Source organism: Oenanthe melanoleuca, chromosome 1 (assembly GCF_029582105.1).
Source record: "Oenanthe melanoleuca isolate GR-GAL-2019-014 chromosome 1, OMel1.0, whole genome shotgun sequence".
Taxonomy (NCBI): domain Eukaryota; kingdom Metazoa; phylum Chordata; class Aves; order Passeriformes; family Muscicapidae; genus Oenanthe; species Oenanthe melanoleuca.
In genome coordinates, this window is record NC_079333.1 from 5972263 (window position 1) to 5990234 (window position 17972).

Consider the following 17972-nt stretch of genomic DNA (forward strand, 5'->3'; position numbering starts at 1 on the left):
CCTTTAACAAATGTGAAATCATTGTCACTAGTAATATTTTATGAATGCTTTAAAGTTGTCGAGTACAAGTTGGTTTTTTTATTTCCACAAACTTGACTAAACTCATTCCTGGTATAGGTCCCCTGTCTGGTCCCAGTCATAACTGTGTGCAGTTATGATCCTACCCTATTTTTCACTGGAATAAGGCTGGAATGAGCTTGGATCACTTCCATGAGGAGTCAGAGTCTCCACCAGTTTATTTGCAATGTGAATAATTTTGAGAACCACCACTCTGACTTGGGAGCATGGAGAAAAGCAGTTGAATTTGTACCTGTTCTTTCAGGCTGCAGCTCTTACAGATGAGTTTGATTTTATTTTATGATGGGAGCTGCTGCCCTGGCTCAGGTTGTTGTTTGAGAGCCGTGGGAACAGCACCTTTCCCTGCAGATCACAGATCATGTCTGTGCTGCACGTTCAGGGGGCTCCTTTCTGCAGTTCAGTTGAAGTTAAGTTTCTAAAGATCTAAAGTTAAGGACAGGTGGCTCAGAGAAACAAGTAATCTTACGTTCTTTTTGGTCTTTATCAAGTAGTCCCACTCGGTCTAAATCAGGCTTTAAGGCTTTTGTTTGCTCTAATGCAATTGCACATGTGTTTTACTCAGACTCCAGTGAGCCAGACTTTGGCAGCAAGGCTGGATAAGCTCTCTATAGGTTTTTAAAAGCAAATTGCATTGTGCTGCTCCCTGGGAAAGTGTCTTCCTTGGAAATGTTTAATCTGCACTCCCTCCCCCCATCAGTTGTGAATGAAACTATCCGTGGTGTACACTGACAGTTTTGAGTCAATTTGTGTCTTACCTAAGAAAAACGATTTTTTTCCCCCCATGCACAGTGTTATGCACTTAGAGATGTCTTTTTCATTTACACTGTGGGGAGCAAACCATGGATCTGTCATATCCCTCTGCCTTGTGGGGATTTCAATAACATGAGTGTGGTCATTCCAGTTCAAGGACTCTCTGGATAGGAAAAACAAGGGGAAGAATTGGGTAAATGTGCAGAAACATGCAGATCCTTAGAGTAGTTTTCTGGCTTTTACCCAACCCAGTGAAAAATAACCATGAAGTTATGATAGAGTTAAAACCTGGGAATTTCAGTATTCTGAATAAAATGAAATGTGACACAAATATTTACATTGTACAAAAGTCTGTGGGGAGAAAGGATGCAAATTGCAGTATTACTGGGGGAATCACCCTCTCTGTGTGCAGGGAAGGCAAAAATAGAGTTCACTTCCCAAAGAACCACAAGTCCTCTGAGATGCATTGTTGGGAGATAGACAGACAGACCGACAGACACCCACACACACTTCTCCCCAGAGTGTAAATGTATAAGTGAGTGACTGTTTCAGTGGGATGTATTTCAGCTGCAGGACTGTGATGGTGATTAGGCTTGTAGAGACTTCCATCTCTGCAAGCTCTTTATTTGAACAAGCCTTATCATTTTCAATTTATCTACAGAAAGGACTTGGAGACCTGGGGAAAGGAATCAATGAATCAATGAGCTGCCAAGACTTGCACTGTGCCAGATTTTCTTTTTCATTTTGTGGTTCTTGGCAAAGGTGAGGCTGGAAATCCATGTTGTTGGAATCATCTCTTGGGAACAGAAATGTTGTGCTCCTGAGGAGGAAAATGATGATGTTTTCCTGCCTATCTCCTGGCCAGCCCTGAGATCTTTCAATGAGATGCTATTTCTGAGCTAGGAAAACCACATGAAGGGGTCTTTCTGCCACTAAAATGAACAGTTTAATGCTGTCTTAAAAACCCTCAATAGGTTTTTTTATAGCTTTCCTCATTATTTTGGGGCTCAATCAGAAGAGATTTATGGGGCAAAGAATCATTTTACTGACATGGAATAAGGGTTAGAGTCAACCTAAGGAAAGACATTAAGGTAAGGTCAGAATTATTCAATAAAGGACAGTGTGAAAAAGGTTCAGTCATAAAAATCTTCATTTTCCCCCATCCTCCTTATAGAAGTAATTGCCCCCCAAAAAGCCAGTTTAACTGAGGATTCAGCAGATTGTATTCACTGTGACATTTTACCAGCATCATGCCACCATCCAAATGGAGAATGGGGTCTGGGTTTCAGGGCAGAAAACTCCCACTGAACTTTTGAGAGCACTTGTTAAGTGTTGAGAAGACATGACCTCTTTCAGTCAGTGGCCCAAAATTCCTGCCAGAAGCCTCAGCTGATCTGTGTGCTGTGAAGCAGAGTCTTAAAACTGACAAAGAAATTGCAATAAGTGGAGCCAGAGGGTGACTTTGGGTCAGGCAATCTGCAGCCTTAGCAGGATATCCACAGAGGGTGGTAGCAAAGCTCTGTGAGTGGTGCTACTCCTGCTAGGAATGAGCTCTGATGAAGAGGAATTTTTTCCAATATTCAGTATTGGTAACAATCCAGCTTTCCAGGATCCTCAAAAAATTATGTAAAAAACCCTTTATTTGAAACTGAATGCAGCTAAAGAAGCTTGGTCATAATCAAAATGAAAAATAGTGAAGTTATTAGCAAGGAGTAGGAGTATAACACAAACATGCAAAATTAGAGGATTTTTTACACAATAATGAATAGCCAGGGTGTGAAAATACTCATTTGAGGTGGTGTCTGGAATGGTGTCACAGAACACCTTTATACTGCACTCTGAAGTGCCTTGTGACTCCTGACTGAATTTACTTTCCCAGCCCCAACCAGCCCCAGTTTCTGTGGGTGAGCAGCACCCACGACCCCACAGCCACCCCCTCTAATGAATTCCAAGGGTCTGGAAACTCCTGGGCAAAGCTGGGCAAGCTTCTCCCAGGGGAGAAATGGAAATCTGGAAGTGAGCTCAGTCTTGTACTTGGGGACAGGCCACAACTTCTTTGCATCTAGACACGAGTTTATGGTGAAACTGTAAATTTTCTGTTTACTGAATCACTATCTACAGTGATACCTGTTGGGATTTAAGAAAAAAGAATTGTCAAAGACAGGGAGTAAAGTTATTATTTTTCTCCCATGGCTTCAAAGCTCTGGTACATGGAGGGATTTATCATGCCCCTTGCTGAGGGAGAAAAGGAGGTGAAAATAACTAAAATATTTTTTTAATATGAATCCACAGACATTAGGATACATTGAGCCAAGCCCAAAGTAATGCAGATGGGAGTTCATTTGGTGGCAATATCTTCCATAATATTGCAATAACTATTTTGATGTTTTTTGTTTATTTTGCAATCTGAAAGTGCCTGGATAAGTAGTAGATAACCACTGTTAAAGAACATGTGCAGTTTGCCATATGCACTAAACCTGAAATTTTTTTACAATCTTAGACAAAGCCTTTCCCAAAGCATAGTTAAAAATAATATAAAGGGTTCTGCAGAGTGGCTCAATGCAACACCACATTTCTGCAATATGAAAAATGGTACAATAACAAGTGTGATTGCTCCCATCTCATGTATCTGAAATTGATGTTGTCAAAATTCTAGTTCAGAAATTTAACCCACTTTGGAATATGAAACACACAAAAAATATTGTCATTTTCTCATAAAATATAATCAAAAATCTCTGGTAACAAAAATCAAACCAAGCCCACCTTTATTGCATCTACATAGAATATGTGACTATGGTGTACTGCAGAAATGTTCATAATTTTTAAGGGTAATCTGTATTCTCTTTAATGCTCCAAAATTATTCCAGTCTCATGTCAAAAAATCACTTTTTTTTGAGTAAGGATCCTGGTTTTACTTAGGATTTTCTAGAGAAGACTTTAGATGCTGCAGTAGTATAAATTAATAGGAGGAACTGGGAATGAGTTTTAAGGGACATCATGGACTCTGTCAAGAGCTCATCTTAGATAAATGTTTATCTAAACATTTAGCACATCATGTTTATGGAAAGCTATCTGTTCAAAAACTTCCTTCTGGCTACAGCTGCTTCATATCACACATCAGATTTATACTGGTACAGGTCAAGACAAATGATCACTGTGCAACTGCTGGGAGTTGGGTTAATTCAGATTATTTTTCTATAGGTTCTTGACTATTGCAGACTTGTGTTTGAGCTCTCAGACAGGTTGCCTTCCAGACAATTGCCTGGATGAGATTTTGGAGGCAGGTGTTAACTGTGGAAACTTACTTAGAGTTAAACTCACTTGTCTGTTGCCACCGACTTTGAGACGATACTTTTATTTTTTTTTCTGGTCATTGTCCTCCACAAAAGACCTAATTGAACATACCTGTCAAACCATGTCTCTGGTTTCCCTCTTCTTCCCCCTCCCCACCATTAATTGGGCAGGCATTGTGTTTGTGTGGGAAGGAAGGAGGCTCTGTAGCAGGGTAGCAATATTGCTGGGAAAAGAACATTAAAATGGATAAAGGGATTTCCTAGTGGTATAAATACCTGCACACGACCTCCCTGTGCTCTGGAGCCCTGCTCTGTGTGCACATGCAGGTAAAGCCCTGGAATAGAGAGTGAGGTGCCATTGATCCTGCAGATCTGGTGGAACACAGGACAGGCAGCTCTCCTGCTCTTGGAGGGCATGAGCTGCCAAGCATTTGCTTCCTCAGACACCTTTGTGCCCTTGAGCTCTGACTCCTCTCCCTCTCTGCCTCTGATAATGCATCACAGCGCAGCAGAGTGCCTGCAGGTCTCCAACCATGCCACCAATGTTGTGTCTACAGGTACTTTTTCAAAATACTCTTGCTCTCATTTGTAATTTTTAGGTGGTGTATGAGTTCATCCAGTTTTCAGTGTTTAAAGTGTTCAGTATCAGTGTTATGTATGATTGGGACTGTGCCAAAGCAGAAGCAATTTCACTAAACTCTGCATATGAGTGAATAAGGAAAAGCACAAATGTTTGTGTTTTAGCTAAATATGTAGTTTTCTCTAAGTTTGTTACAAGATTAGACTCAAATATGTTGCCTTAGAACAGGTTCAAACACTGTCATTGTTGGTACAACTACAGTCTTGAATGATAACTGTCACATAAATTAATAGAAAGGGTGTTTATTATGCAACCATAATTTAAAATTATAAATTATTATTATAAATAATTATAATTCTAAATTACCTTAAATAGGAAATATATTTTAAGACCTCAGGTGTAAATATAGCTTGGGGGAGTTGTAAAGAAGGAAAAACATTGCTTTGCAAGGCATATTGCAAATCAAGACTAAGGTTTAAGTGGGGTGTTCAAAATGGATAATAGAAACCTTGTCAATATTTCTGAATTTTGCATGTTTGTGTATATAGTTCAATTAGATGCATTTTAATACTAGGACTATTTAATCACTGAATATCTGAGCCAAAGAGAGTTCACTTGCAGTGTTAATACTGAAGAGGTGGGATTCTGGAATATAGGAGTTGTTGACAGAAAACCTTCAGGAATAGAAAAAGAAATAGTTGATTTATTTGAAATTGCATTAACATTAGATTTTTATTTGGAATCTTAACAAGAGACCAGTTTTTTCCTGAAAAGCATTGGTAATAAAGCATTTTAATGAAAAGAAAAAGCATGTAAGTAGTGAAAATTGATTATCAGTGACAGAAAACAGGATCATCTTATACATTAAGCAAAAGGCTCAAAATATCCTAATACAGCTGTGGGTTAGCAATAGTGGCAGGGAATAGGAGAATTTAAATTTTGTATGAGGTCAATTTTATGTATCTGTATCACAGCAATATTTTCTAGATTAATCTGGGTTGTGATGGAAAGGACATGATGAGGGTTGGCCCAAAACCTCTGCTGCAGGTTTAAGTTTTGGTATTTTGTATCTGCCACCCAAGGACAAATGCCACTGCAGTCAGGGGAAATTTTGATTGCAGGATCATATCCAGAAGATGATCCTGTGAAAAATCCACCCTGGGAAAGCAGAGACAGAGGGTGGTAACTATAATGAGTCAATATTTACAAATTTCATACATGGATTAGGGAATTGTCATAAAAAGTGTCACTCTGTTGCATGCATGTGAGGAGAAATTGTGTACAATATAATGGTGACAGGATTTTGAGTAACAACTTATTTTAAATGTCAAAAAATTTTAAAATGAATGTAACAATTGTTCATCACAAGAAAGGTGAAAATACTTCTGTTCAAATACTATGCTGTATCATTCAGCTGATGTTCTGCAGTATCCTCAACAGTTCAACTGCTATTATTTCCTTTAAATAGCACCATCATCCTCACTATTTAATTTTAAATCATTAAGCAAGTCAAAAATTGTATTTTCATGATAAAGGTTACAGTATGTGGATTATGAAATAGTGGAAAAATGCAACCAGTAAAGACTTAGATCTTAACAGAAAAGTTGAATTGCTCTACATGAATTACAGTTTTTAATACAATCTTTATTTTCACTGCATCTACATTAATATAAATATGTTTGTCTTAGTAGATTTTATATCTATACAAGTCTATTTAAACAGAACACTTTACTGTTATGACTACTCTTGTAAAACTCAAAGATTCTAATCCCTAATTAGACAATTTTGGACAACAGGAATGTGTTCTTTAAAATGTGGGTTTACATATCTGAATGTTCATGAACATTAATTTTTAATATTCTGTTTTATTGCAGTTGTTAGAGGGGGCAGTACATGCAATTTTATTCCTACTTACACATGAGAAACAGCCATATCTCTATATTGCATTCAGTAAAAAATGGTCTCATTCTTCAGGCACTTGCTATTACTGAGCACAGATCTGAAATACCCCTGTGGAAACACTAGAGATAAATTAACAGTGTGTTTGTTGGTGCTGCTGATGGAAAATATTTATTTAGGGCTGATTTTTTAGAAGAATCCAGAATTTACCATCTTGTTTCTCTGCCACCTTGCCAAAGCACTCTGAAATGCTTTTTGTTGCTTGGCACTCAAGAAATTGTGATTTTTGGACACAGCAAAGCAAATGCCCCAAACTGCAGCCTTTGGAAACTTAGGCCTTCATTCACTGCAGGGTTTGCTGGACAGTGAATTTCCTGAGACCATGGAATTAGTTTTTGTGTGAGATTGAATGAATGAGAGTGTGGAAGTTGTGTGAGGAGAGGAGCAGGTCTCCTCCTTAGGAGTGCAGTGCTTCCCCTGCTCAGCAGCTTGTGTAAACTGGGTTATGCCCATAGATTATTTAGTATTAAAAGCAACTCCTCAAGAGACAGCATGACAATTCCTAGTCCTCAGAGGATGTCCCACTGCTTCTAGTGGCAGCTCTCCCTGTTAACCTGATGGTTGTGACCCTGTGTTAAACTCACAGAAGATGCTACAACTGCACAGAAGGCACTCAAAATTCAAGGCTGTGTCGTGAATCTTGAATTCTTACGAGTCCCATCTGTTTTCTCTTTGCTTCCAACCCGTGTGTGCTCGTGCATTGGCTTTGCCACAACAACCCTGGGACACCTGGGCCAGGGCTGCACTACTCTGTGCCCTCCTGTCACTATGGGAATCAACCTTCCACCTACGGGGTGATGGCAGGTAAGAGGCCAGCCCTCAGCTGGCTGAGCTGTCAGCATGTGGATTTTTAGTTTTCCTTCATGGGGACCAATCCAAGACAATTTAAAGAGGATGGGATTTGGAGTAAGGTGTTGGGAAATTAGGGGTCAGCACCCAGAGTTTCCCAAACCTCTGCATCTCTGGTGAAATCACTCTCTACCTTATGTCTCCCTACAAGGCTGGGAAATTCCTGTTCTCTTTCCTTAGCTCTGGCCACTTCTCCTGATTATCACTTTTTGAGGGACTAGGAGAGTGACATTCCCAGTATTCCTGTGTATTACTGGTACCTGGGCTGATGAACCCCTGGTTGAATCTAGAAAATAAAATGATGGCATAGTGAAGGGATGGCTGAATTCAGCAGGCAGATCAGCCAGTGATTTTTATGGATTTCATGGATTTTTACACTCATGAATGCATGCTAGCATCCTACTCATTCTTCCCTGTCCCAGGCTCAGTAGGAGTGAGGCATTTTTATTCTGTGCAAGTTTAAGTAGCACTCAATGAGATAATGACATGAACCAAATTAACATAACTCCCGAGAAATAACTGTGACTTGGAAATAATCCAAAATCAAACTCAGAATTTTATTTCATCTAAGAATTAAGGAAATACTAGAGTAAATCAGCATAGACTAATATAGCTGCATAGGGACAGAGTGTAGACTTCCTTCATAATGTGTAAATTTCCAAATGCTCCTATTTAATTTCTGTGTCTTTTGCAAACATTCCTGGCATTGTCCAGGTGTATTAACTGGGGAAAGTTAATAAGCAATAATATATTATATTGCTCAGAAATTCATTTTCTTTAAAACCAAAAGAAATAAATTTTTATTCTTCTCTTTTCTTTTCTTATTTTCATCTTCTAATGTAAGAAATTACTGTGTTTTCTTAGGCATCAAGCCTGCAACTCCAGAGATGCTCTCAGCCAGTCTCTCCCAGACTCGCATCCTACAGACATGCAGCATGCCACACCCCAACGTGGTAAATGGTGTCAGCACCTTGCAAAGCAAGTTACCCTCTTTTTATTCATTATTTTTTGAGGGTTTTTTTTTTGTGGTTTTGCTGTGTGAAGTGTGTAAAATAATTCTGTGGGGTTAGAACCTCCAAAACTGGTGGGAGTAATTGAGGCAGTGAGGAAAAACTAACCCTAATAAATGGAGGAAGCAGAGGGAGGTTGATGAAATTCTGAGTTCTTCTACACAGTTCAGTGTAGTTTAGAAAATTGGGAAGGATGAGCTGAGAACCTGGAATTACTGATTGCTCCAGGTACACTGAGGAGTGTTAATATTTCTCCAATAATTCCCCCCATGCCTCCATCAGGTCAGAGACTTTTTAGCTCTATGTACAATATCTAGGAAAAAACCAGCCTTCACTCCTAACTGAATCTCCTTGTTAAGTCTGACCTTTGTGAACAAAAAGTAGTGAAAGACAGTTCTGTTTTATCCTTGAGCAATTTCTTTCTTGAAGGATCATTCTGAATGAGCTCTGGTTTGTATTTTTTTTTTCTTTGAGCTCTTACCTGTGTACTTTCCTTCAAGAAATTTTGTGCTACAACTAAGCCAAGATATCTAGTCTGAGCATCAAATGGCACCCACATGGAAATATTCTTTGTACCAGAAAATAGAGACTGGCCATTTTTAAGTGACTCAAAATGACACAGATCCATCAATCTTGCTGTGCCACTTAATTCCAGTTTAGAGCATGGATTTTTATGTAGGTTTAGGCCATTTGCCTCTTGTTTCAGTTTGCTAAGTCATAGGACGGATGTAAAAGGGGCTGTTGATGTGCTGGGATAAAAAGGAGAAAACAAATCCTAGGAAATTCAAACTCCTGGTTTCTCGCGTGTATAATAAATGATTGATTAATTAATTATAATCAATATAATTAATATGTAACTAATTATATATAATATAATATAATATAATATAATATAATATAATATAATATAATATAATATAATATAATATAATATAATATAATATAATATAATATTATATTATATTATATTATATTATATTATATTATATTATATTATATTATATATTGTATAAATAATAATATAAATAAATATATTATAATATATTATATTATATATATATATATATATATATATATATATATATATATATATATATATATATATATATATATATATATATATATATATATATATATAATTATATAAATTAATCGGAGGCATGAGCAGGCAGCCAGGGCAGGTTCTCGCTGTGTGGCAGCCGGGATTCCCTGCAATGCTCTCTCCCTGTGCCTTGCCCAGGCGGCCTGGCCCCGTGCCTGTACAAATTCCCGGAGCTGGGCGCCAGCTCCTGCGCCCTTGGCCACGGGTTCAGCGCCGTGCCCCAGCCCCTGCTCGCCGACGATCCCGCCGCAGAGTTCAAGCAGGAGCTCCGCAGGAAGGGCAAACCCGCCGAGGAGCCCCTGGACATGGACTGCCCCGAGATCAGGGAGCTGGAGAAATTCGCCAACGAGTTCAAGCTGCGCAGGATCAAGCTGGGTATGGGCTTTGTGTCCACCAAAAATAACTGAGGGATTCCAGTGAAAGCCCAGTTGGTTCTTGTTGTTTCTTAGGTGCACCACCTAATTAGTGGCTTGGCTTAATTTTCTTCTGCCTTCGCTCAGAGTCAGGATGAATTTCTCATGTTCAGGCTTGGTTGTTTATTAAATCTTTTCTAATGTACAGAGAGTTCTGCAACACTTCCAGTTACCAGCTAAAAGTGAGCAAAATGGAAGCAGATGTAGCTAGTTACAAGCTGAACAGTCCAGTAGAGAGTTAATACCTATATTATTTATAGTTTTTCCCAATAACCAAACCCCTGTGACCCATAATGCAGCACTAACTGTCCAACCAAAAATGGCTACTGAAATAATGAAGAAGGAAGAGGACAGAAAGAGACAACTCCCAAGAGTGTCCATCTTGTCCCATACCTATTACTATATTCTAAAAACCCCAAATTTAAAACCCTTCACCATGTGACACCACACACCTCTATTCTAACCATACACCCATGATTCTGACTCCATCACTCAAATTTGGAAGCCTCTCCAAGGCCTCAAGTCAAAAGCAGTGTTCTCCTGGGGGTCATTGTCAGAAGGAACAGAAAGTTCAAAACTCTCAGGCTTCTGGGATCCAACAATTTCTGAGTGTTTTGTGGTCTGACCTCTGCCATTGTCTGATCATAACTCTAACCCTGCCTTGCCCTGCAAAACTTTCTCCATATGTAGAAGGCTTGGATGGAATTAATGAACTTCAGCTTTTAGTTTGCAGAAAGGGACTTTAAACTTCCCTGCCCTTAAATTATTTGTGTTAAATGCAGAGAAAAGTTTTGCAGTTTAAGAAATTGCATTCAGTATCAAGTGCAATATTTTGCACAGCTCCAAATTATCAGCAGCTTGGGCAGGACGTGCTCTAACCTCCCATACCCATCCTCTTCCCCATGGAGTGTTTCATCTGATGGTGTGCTGTCATTTCAGTATGCACTGAGTGACAACCATGGGAAATCCTTCACACCAGTAGGAAGCTTCTCCTCCTAGTTTATTTTTTTTGTGTCATGACACATTTGGGAAGCAATTGATTCCTTGCTGTGAGAAAACTGCTGAGGACAAAGGTGGGCTGAGCCCTGTAGTTCTTGTCATTATCACTAATAACATTGCATCAGAATTATAGGGAATCCTTTTATTTTATAAATTTAAAAAAATTATAAGGTTATTTGGGGTATGTGAGCACTATCTCAACATCATGAAAGCCAAGATGTTCCATATGCAGCCTAAACAGAAGTAAAATAAATTAGGGTTTAAAAAATATTTGCCAACTGGCCAAATTTCCTGTATATCTTGTATTTTATGTCAGCCACAGTGATGGAAAGCATTTGCCAGGCCCCATATAGTTAATCACTGAATCTTCATCCTGAATTTTTGAGGGAAACAAAATTTCCTTTGGTGGAGGCAAATGTCATGGAGCCTGTAGAATGGGAGAAAGGCAATATGCACAGGAAAAAAATCAGAGTTTGAGCTTTGCAAGACAAAACAGAGTTGTGGGTCTGAGAGACACAGGGTTAGTGCAGTCAGGAGGTTAAAAGGTGCCTGATGGGACACAGTGCCTAAAGAGATCCTGCTTGTTCTGGCACCAAAGCAGGAAAGGAGGATGATGATCCAGTCCCCCAGCCATGGCAGATCCACATTCAGAGAAATGATGCAAAGTCAGAGTCTGCATGGAAGCTGCAGCATTTCTCTGATGACTTCAGCTTTAGTTGTTGCAACAAATAACAGGAGACCAGCAGTGCCTCTAGGGATCAGCTTATTGCTCTTGCACCATCTACAGAAAGACATGGGGTGTCTGGATCCTTCTCAAATCCCGAATCCTGGGGTGTGAAACTCCAGTGAATCAGTGTCCCACTCCACAGAAACCACCAGGTTTCACCACAGAGCACAGCGCTGAGATGAGCTCAGCTGCCCCAGAGACCCCTGAAAGACGCTCAGCCTGAGGCCACTGCAGCACACACTGCTCAGCATCTCAAGGAAAGTAACCCTCCTAGAAAGCTTCAAAGCCACTTTTTCCTCTTTGTTTTTGGCAGGTTACACACAAACCAACGTTGGAGAAGCTCTGGCTGCCGTGCACGGCTCTGAGTTCAGCCAGACGACGATTTGCCGCTTTGAGAACTTGCAGCTGAGCTTCAAGAACGCCTGCAAGCTGAAATCCATCCTGTCCAAGTGGCTGGAGGAAGCAGAACAAGTGGGAGGTAGAGAACTGAAATCCTCTAAATACTGGTTTGCATTTCAAGCAGAAATTCATATAAATATTTTAGGGCTATTATATGCCTTCTGCAGAGCAAATACTGTTTTACCAGCTTTAAATGCTGAGGTGTGCTTGTATTAAAGTAGAGTTATCTTTTTTTTTTTTTTGGATAAGCATGGAGGGCAAAACTGAAATGTATGGAGTGTACAGAATAGCAGAAACATCTCTTGGGATGCTGGAAGTAATTTCTTCCAGTCCTATCCCAGCAAACCAGTTCCAGTCCTGTAGAGACCCAGAGTAGGATCTGCAGGGCAGCACATTTAACAGTTCACTAGCAAAGGACTTTCCTTGTCCTTTATGCTTCTAATCATTTCTGCCTACAGCCATTTATGGTTGGAGGTAAAACAGTGATCCTAATCCAATGGAAAGATCTTGTGTGTGATGTCCCTCTTACTCAGCAGCACTTTCTCTTGTGCTCTCTTCTTCCTTCAAAGACAGTGACTATTTTTCTGGAAATGATTGTTCTTGTTTTCCAGTCCCTGTGGAATGTAAGTGCCAGCTTTGTTGTTTGGCTTCTTCTTTCTTTAATACAGCTTTGTACAATGAAAAAGTTGGAGTGAATGAACGGAAGAGGAAGCGCAGAACCACCATAAGGTAATAAATATTTAGCTCATTACAGGTTAGAAACAGTTTTGGCTAAGATGCTTCTTTTACTTCTGTCAAAATTGAAGTGCTTCAATATTTCCCATTAATTACTATCGACACCTTGTGCTTCTTAAAATTTCAATATTTGGAAATATTCTAGTGAAAGTTCAGGACAAAATCCTGGGTAGTAAGAAAATATTAATGCTTTGAAGGCATACAGCACCTCAGTTTAAAACTTGAAACTAACCAGGGAGATGGGTTTTATCTGAATTCTGTAGCCTTACTCTCAGCCATTCTTAACGAATATTTGAAGACAAACTAGTGGTATAAGGAAAGTCCCATGAACTAAATTAAGTTAGACCCCAGCAGAAACTTCTAAATTTGAATTTGTGGAAAGTATTATATTTCATACTTTGCTCAAAACCTAAGAAGCTGTAGTCAAAAAGCAATGAGGTTACTATAATTCTGTATGTGCAAAACACCATGGTACTAATTAGCCAGTTTTGTTAAACATTAGTAAATATTGAAAAATTGTAAATGAAAGACCAACAGGTGAAATAACTAGCGAGCAGATACTGTATTTCAGCATAAAGTACCTGCACCTTACTTCCAGAATAATGCATGAAGTGCCCTCGTGTGTCCAAAGAAATTACAGCTACTGCTGAAACTTCTGGATGCCTCCCAGTGGCACACAAGCATGTCACAGATGTGTTTTTTAGAATATGGAACAGAAATAGGAAGCAAATTCTATCTGAAAATAAGAAAAAATAACAATATTAAGTTATTCTGTTTAGTGAACCACTCAACTCTGGTCGCTGCTGATTCTGAGAAACAGATGAGGGCAGATATTTGGAAACTGTGATGATGGCAAAAGCAGCTGGCCATAATCTCTGTGATTTCTAGGAATACTCTAGTGCTGTCTCTGTAACTAATTAGATGGAAAACACACAGTATTTCCCAAATCTAAGTGACAGAGCTCTTCCTCTCTGCAAACCCAAATGATTTGATACAACCAGGTAACACCACTGATGTGCATTTGCTGAGGCAGAAGGGTGGTCAGGCTTGTTCCAATTCCTGTGACCCCAGTCACAACTAGTTAGCAGCTGTGTCTCCTAGATAATATCAAGAAGCACAGATAAATATCATTAACACTGAAATTGCATTTAACTTGATGCTGTTTTTGCCTTTTAATTGCCCCATGCCAAAATTCTGTATGATGTCAAGCTGCTCATGTCAGCAGAGAACTAGGGAGTGTTTTTAGTGCTTTGGGTTTCCTTTATGTAGAGAAAGATGAAACAAACCAAGCCACTGCCTTCAGTGCTGTTACTTGATCTTTCTCTTGAACTAGTGGTGAAAGCCTGAATGTACAGAAAGGTTTTTAAAGGTGAAATTTTACCCCTGTATCCAGCATTGCTGCCAAAGAAGCCCTGGAAAGGCACTTTGGAGAACAAAGTAAGCCATCTTCTCAGGAAATCATGAGGATGGCTGAGGGGCTCAATCTTGAGAAAGAAGTCGTGAGAGTCTGGTTTTGCAACAGGAGACAAAGGGAAAAAAGAGTGAAGACCAGTTTACACCAGAATGCCTTCAGTTCTATTATCAAGGAGCACCATGAATGCCGGTGAAGCTTTTCCACATTCAGATGTGGATTTCTGTTTTGCTTTTTGTAAGTATTGTAAATTCTCTGTTGTTAAAAAAAAAATAAAATCAGTAAACCACTCATTCCTCCTACAAGCACCAGCTTCACATGTAGTGTTTGTGCAAGACCCAGTTTGAATGTAAAAGTTTGGAAACTAAATCCTGCAGTATCTGTTTGAAGAGTTGGAGGTCTCTGCAAGGAGCCCATCACACATTGTTCAACTAGGGAGGCTTCTCAAAAAGCTTCCCTGTGCTGTGCCTTATTTGCCTTTGTGGTAGGAGTTAATGACTAAATGTATATGTATTCTACATTCTGAAAGGTTGCAAGGCTTGGTGTCAGCAGCTGTAGCATGGGAAGGATTTAGCTGTCATTAATTAAGGCAATTAATTAAGAGGTATCACACTCCTCCTACTGGATGCTCTGTCTCAGCCCAACATTGGACTGCCTTGAACTGCTGTCAAGTAGAAGTGGCTTGATAATGCTTGTTATCAAAGGTAATTCTTGCTAATTTGTTATGTGCCTCAAAGTTTGGTTTGGGTAGGCTTAGCTATAAAAACAGGAATACAGTTTATCTGACCTTAAGACTTTGTAGCCTGAGGGGAAGAAAAATAATTATCAAGGGTTTTATTACATTGGTCTTTCTCTGCATTGTACTTCTGATTAAAACCATGTGTGGACATACACCAGAGGTGGTGTGTTAAGCTAGGAAGAATACAAAAGAATTTATTGCACTGCACATTCCTCCTCTATTACATCCCACTAATTGAAAATAATCCCTTATTTGTCATCCTCTGGCCTAGAGATAATCGAGGGGAAAAAATTCCAGTGCCAGAGCTCCACCTATGAGGCAGGCACTGAGAAAACTGAGTTAATGACTGTAGTACTCACCAGGGATAGATTATCCAGCCAATCTCATCAGCCCTGCTCATTGTTATGGGAATTAGCCTATTACCATGTAAGTATTTTGACTGTTTTCCCAGGACAGAAATTAAGTGAGTACATGCAAATAGTACTGGCCAGCTACATTTTATTTTTCCATAAAACAAACCTGATGATTTAGAAAATGTCTATATAATAGGCCTACAGATAGCCAAAGGAGTTTAATGTTCAAGACCACTTAGGAGCAGCATGCACAAGTTAAGTGCTCACTCTCTAGTGTACATTAAATTATCTCTGATACTTATTACAGTGACTATAAGCATATTCAGAAATGGAAATCAGGCTCCTGGATTTCTAAAAAAATACATTTTTATGGACGAATGCACCACTCTAAGCCCTTAACTGAGAAGAAAACTTCAATTTAATAACTCAGAGTTAAATTGTGTACTCCCTTCAGGCTGCTCTCATAAGTAGCATAGCTTATCCACCACAGCAAGGACCAAGATTCATGCTTTTATCCACCACAGGTTATCAGCAGGTCATGAACTTCACAAAAAATGTTCAGCTGAGAGGATCAGCACTCAGCAAAGGTGCTGGCATGCACTGCTGTAGCTTTCATGTGATGTGGTCAAATGTTATGTATGTTGAATTTACTATCTGATATGTAAAAATTTTATTTATATTCTAAATTATTTTCTTAATTATAAAAGGCTTCCTAGAAGTGCTGTCAGCCTGTACTTCCCAACCTCCTCATCCAATAAAGTATTCCTGTACATTTGGCACTCCAGGCAATGATTTGTAGCTCTGTTTTGGTAGCACTTTACTCCTTTTAGCTGTGTGTCATGCTGAAGTATATTTTAGAATGCTTTACCAGTTTGTTCCAGAGCAGCCTCACTGTAACATGGTGCTCTCTTGCCCCTCTAAAAGTCTCATAAGTGAAAGCTAATTGCAGCAACAGAGTAAAATAAAATGAAAGGTGACACAACAAAATTATCTTGCAAAGGAATGACAAAAGGCCAACTGGAGGAAGCAGCCACCATTTAAACACACCTACCTGCTACCACAGAAATACAAACAAATTAGTATTATTTACAGAAGAAAAGCTGGATGAAATCAATTTCAACTGTTGCAGCTGGAGCCATTACTTACAGAAAGTGGCTTTTTTTTTTTTTTTTTTCTCTAGGAACAAGTTAATTACCACCAATTACTCTTGACTTGGGGGTGGGGGGGTGGGTAGAGAAACAATCTGCATATAAGGCAGCATTTCCAAGGAGCAACTCTATAAACCTGGAGGAGTTTAGTTGGCCACTCAGCCAAGGTGGGCTGCACTGTTTGAGATATTTGTGGGTTTTTTTCTTGCTCTTCTTTTCCCATGGTAACTTTAGGGAGGGTGTTAAAACCACACTAGAGGGCAAACCAAGGTGTTATCACAAGGTGTAAATCTGAGGTTCAGCTGTCCCTGAAGAAGGGGCACAACCCACCAAGCACAGGCCAAGCTGCTGATCAAAGGTAAGGTGAGTAACTTCAAGTTACTTACTCTCTGCTAGATTTGATGTGTGTGCATTGAATGTATAGATTCTGCTCAATTAAAAACTGTACTAAAAGGCTGATGGAGATGAGAGTATAAAATATAAGAATTAGGAGTAAATATGGAAAGAAGCTTAAAACAAACAAAAAAAAAAGTGGCGGTTTTTAACATGCTTGGGGAAAAAACATCAGTGGAAAAAACCAAGTGGGTGCCAGAAGTTCCTTTGTAAAAACAAGTTCTCAGATAAGGAAGCCACTTAAAGCTGATGTGTGTACATCTTGCATACTGGATGCACTTTAAAATAGAAATTGAAGAGTATTAGGGGATGAAGCATCCTTTACATTCATTGTGTCCTCACTGCTCCCCTGGGAATTGCAGTAGAGCTCCTCAGTGGGTAGAGCCATTTTTAGGTGTGTGCACAACTATGTCATTGCTCCCAGATGGAGACTCAGATCCAGTCCCTATTAAGTGTTAGCAAGGATAAAGGAGGGTTAGGATTGAGTGGTTTTCTAGGGTTTCACTCAATGTGATTTAAAAGGAATTTGAATCTAAGTAGGGGGTGCAATTTTTTTAGACTGATCCAACACACTGACCATAACTGCAGACACATAACAAGCCTGCAAACCTCCAGCACTTCTCACTTTGCTACACAAAGATTTTTACACAGGATAGAGCTGCAGGATTGAAAAGGTAACTTGTAACAAACCATGGGATTGACACTGACACCAGCCCTAGTTCAGCAGTCCTAATGGCACCAAAAAAAGCAACACCTTTCTTCCTGTTCCTCAAAGACCCAGAGGAAAGAACTCCTAATGGAATTATGCCCAATTTTGACAATTATTTAAAGGATCAACTGCACACCTCATTCAGAAAGGACACAAGCTTTGGTCTTCAACCAAACTACAATCAACCAGTAACATTTTATCCCTGTGTTCTCATTATTATTTCTCCTTCAATACCACAGAGCAGTACTGAGGCTTCAGATAAGGGAATGCAAACTTGGAAAAAGTCTTTACTGAATATTGAGTCAAAAGTCCACAAGAAACTACA

At 39.3% G+C, this 17972-nt stretch overlaps 1 protein-coding gene across 1 annotated transcript; it reads left to right on the forward strand.

The window, feature by feature from the left end:
• The first annotated feature begins 4536 nt into the window (after positions 1–4536).
• Positions 4537–16487, forward strand: POU1F1 (POU class 1 homeobox 1). Its single transcript, XM_056489862.1, is given in 8 exon segments — positions 4537–4678; positions 7316–7393; positions 7396–7464; positions 8374–8487; positions 9760–9996; positions 12074–12238; positions 12828–12888; positions 14288–16487. Coding segments are annotated over 8 exon segments (1080 nt in total). The 3' UTR covers positions 14502–16487.
• The last annotated feature ends 1485 nt before the right edge of the window (positions 16488–17972 follow it).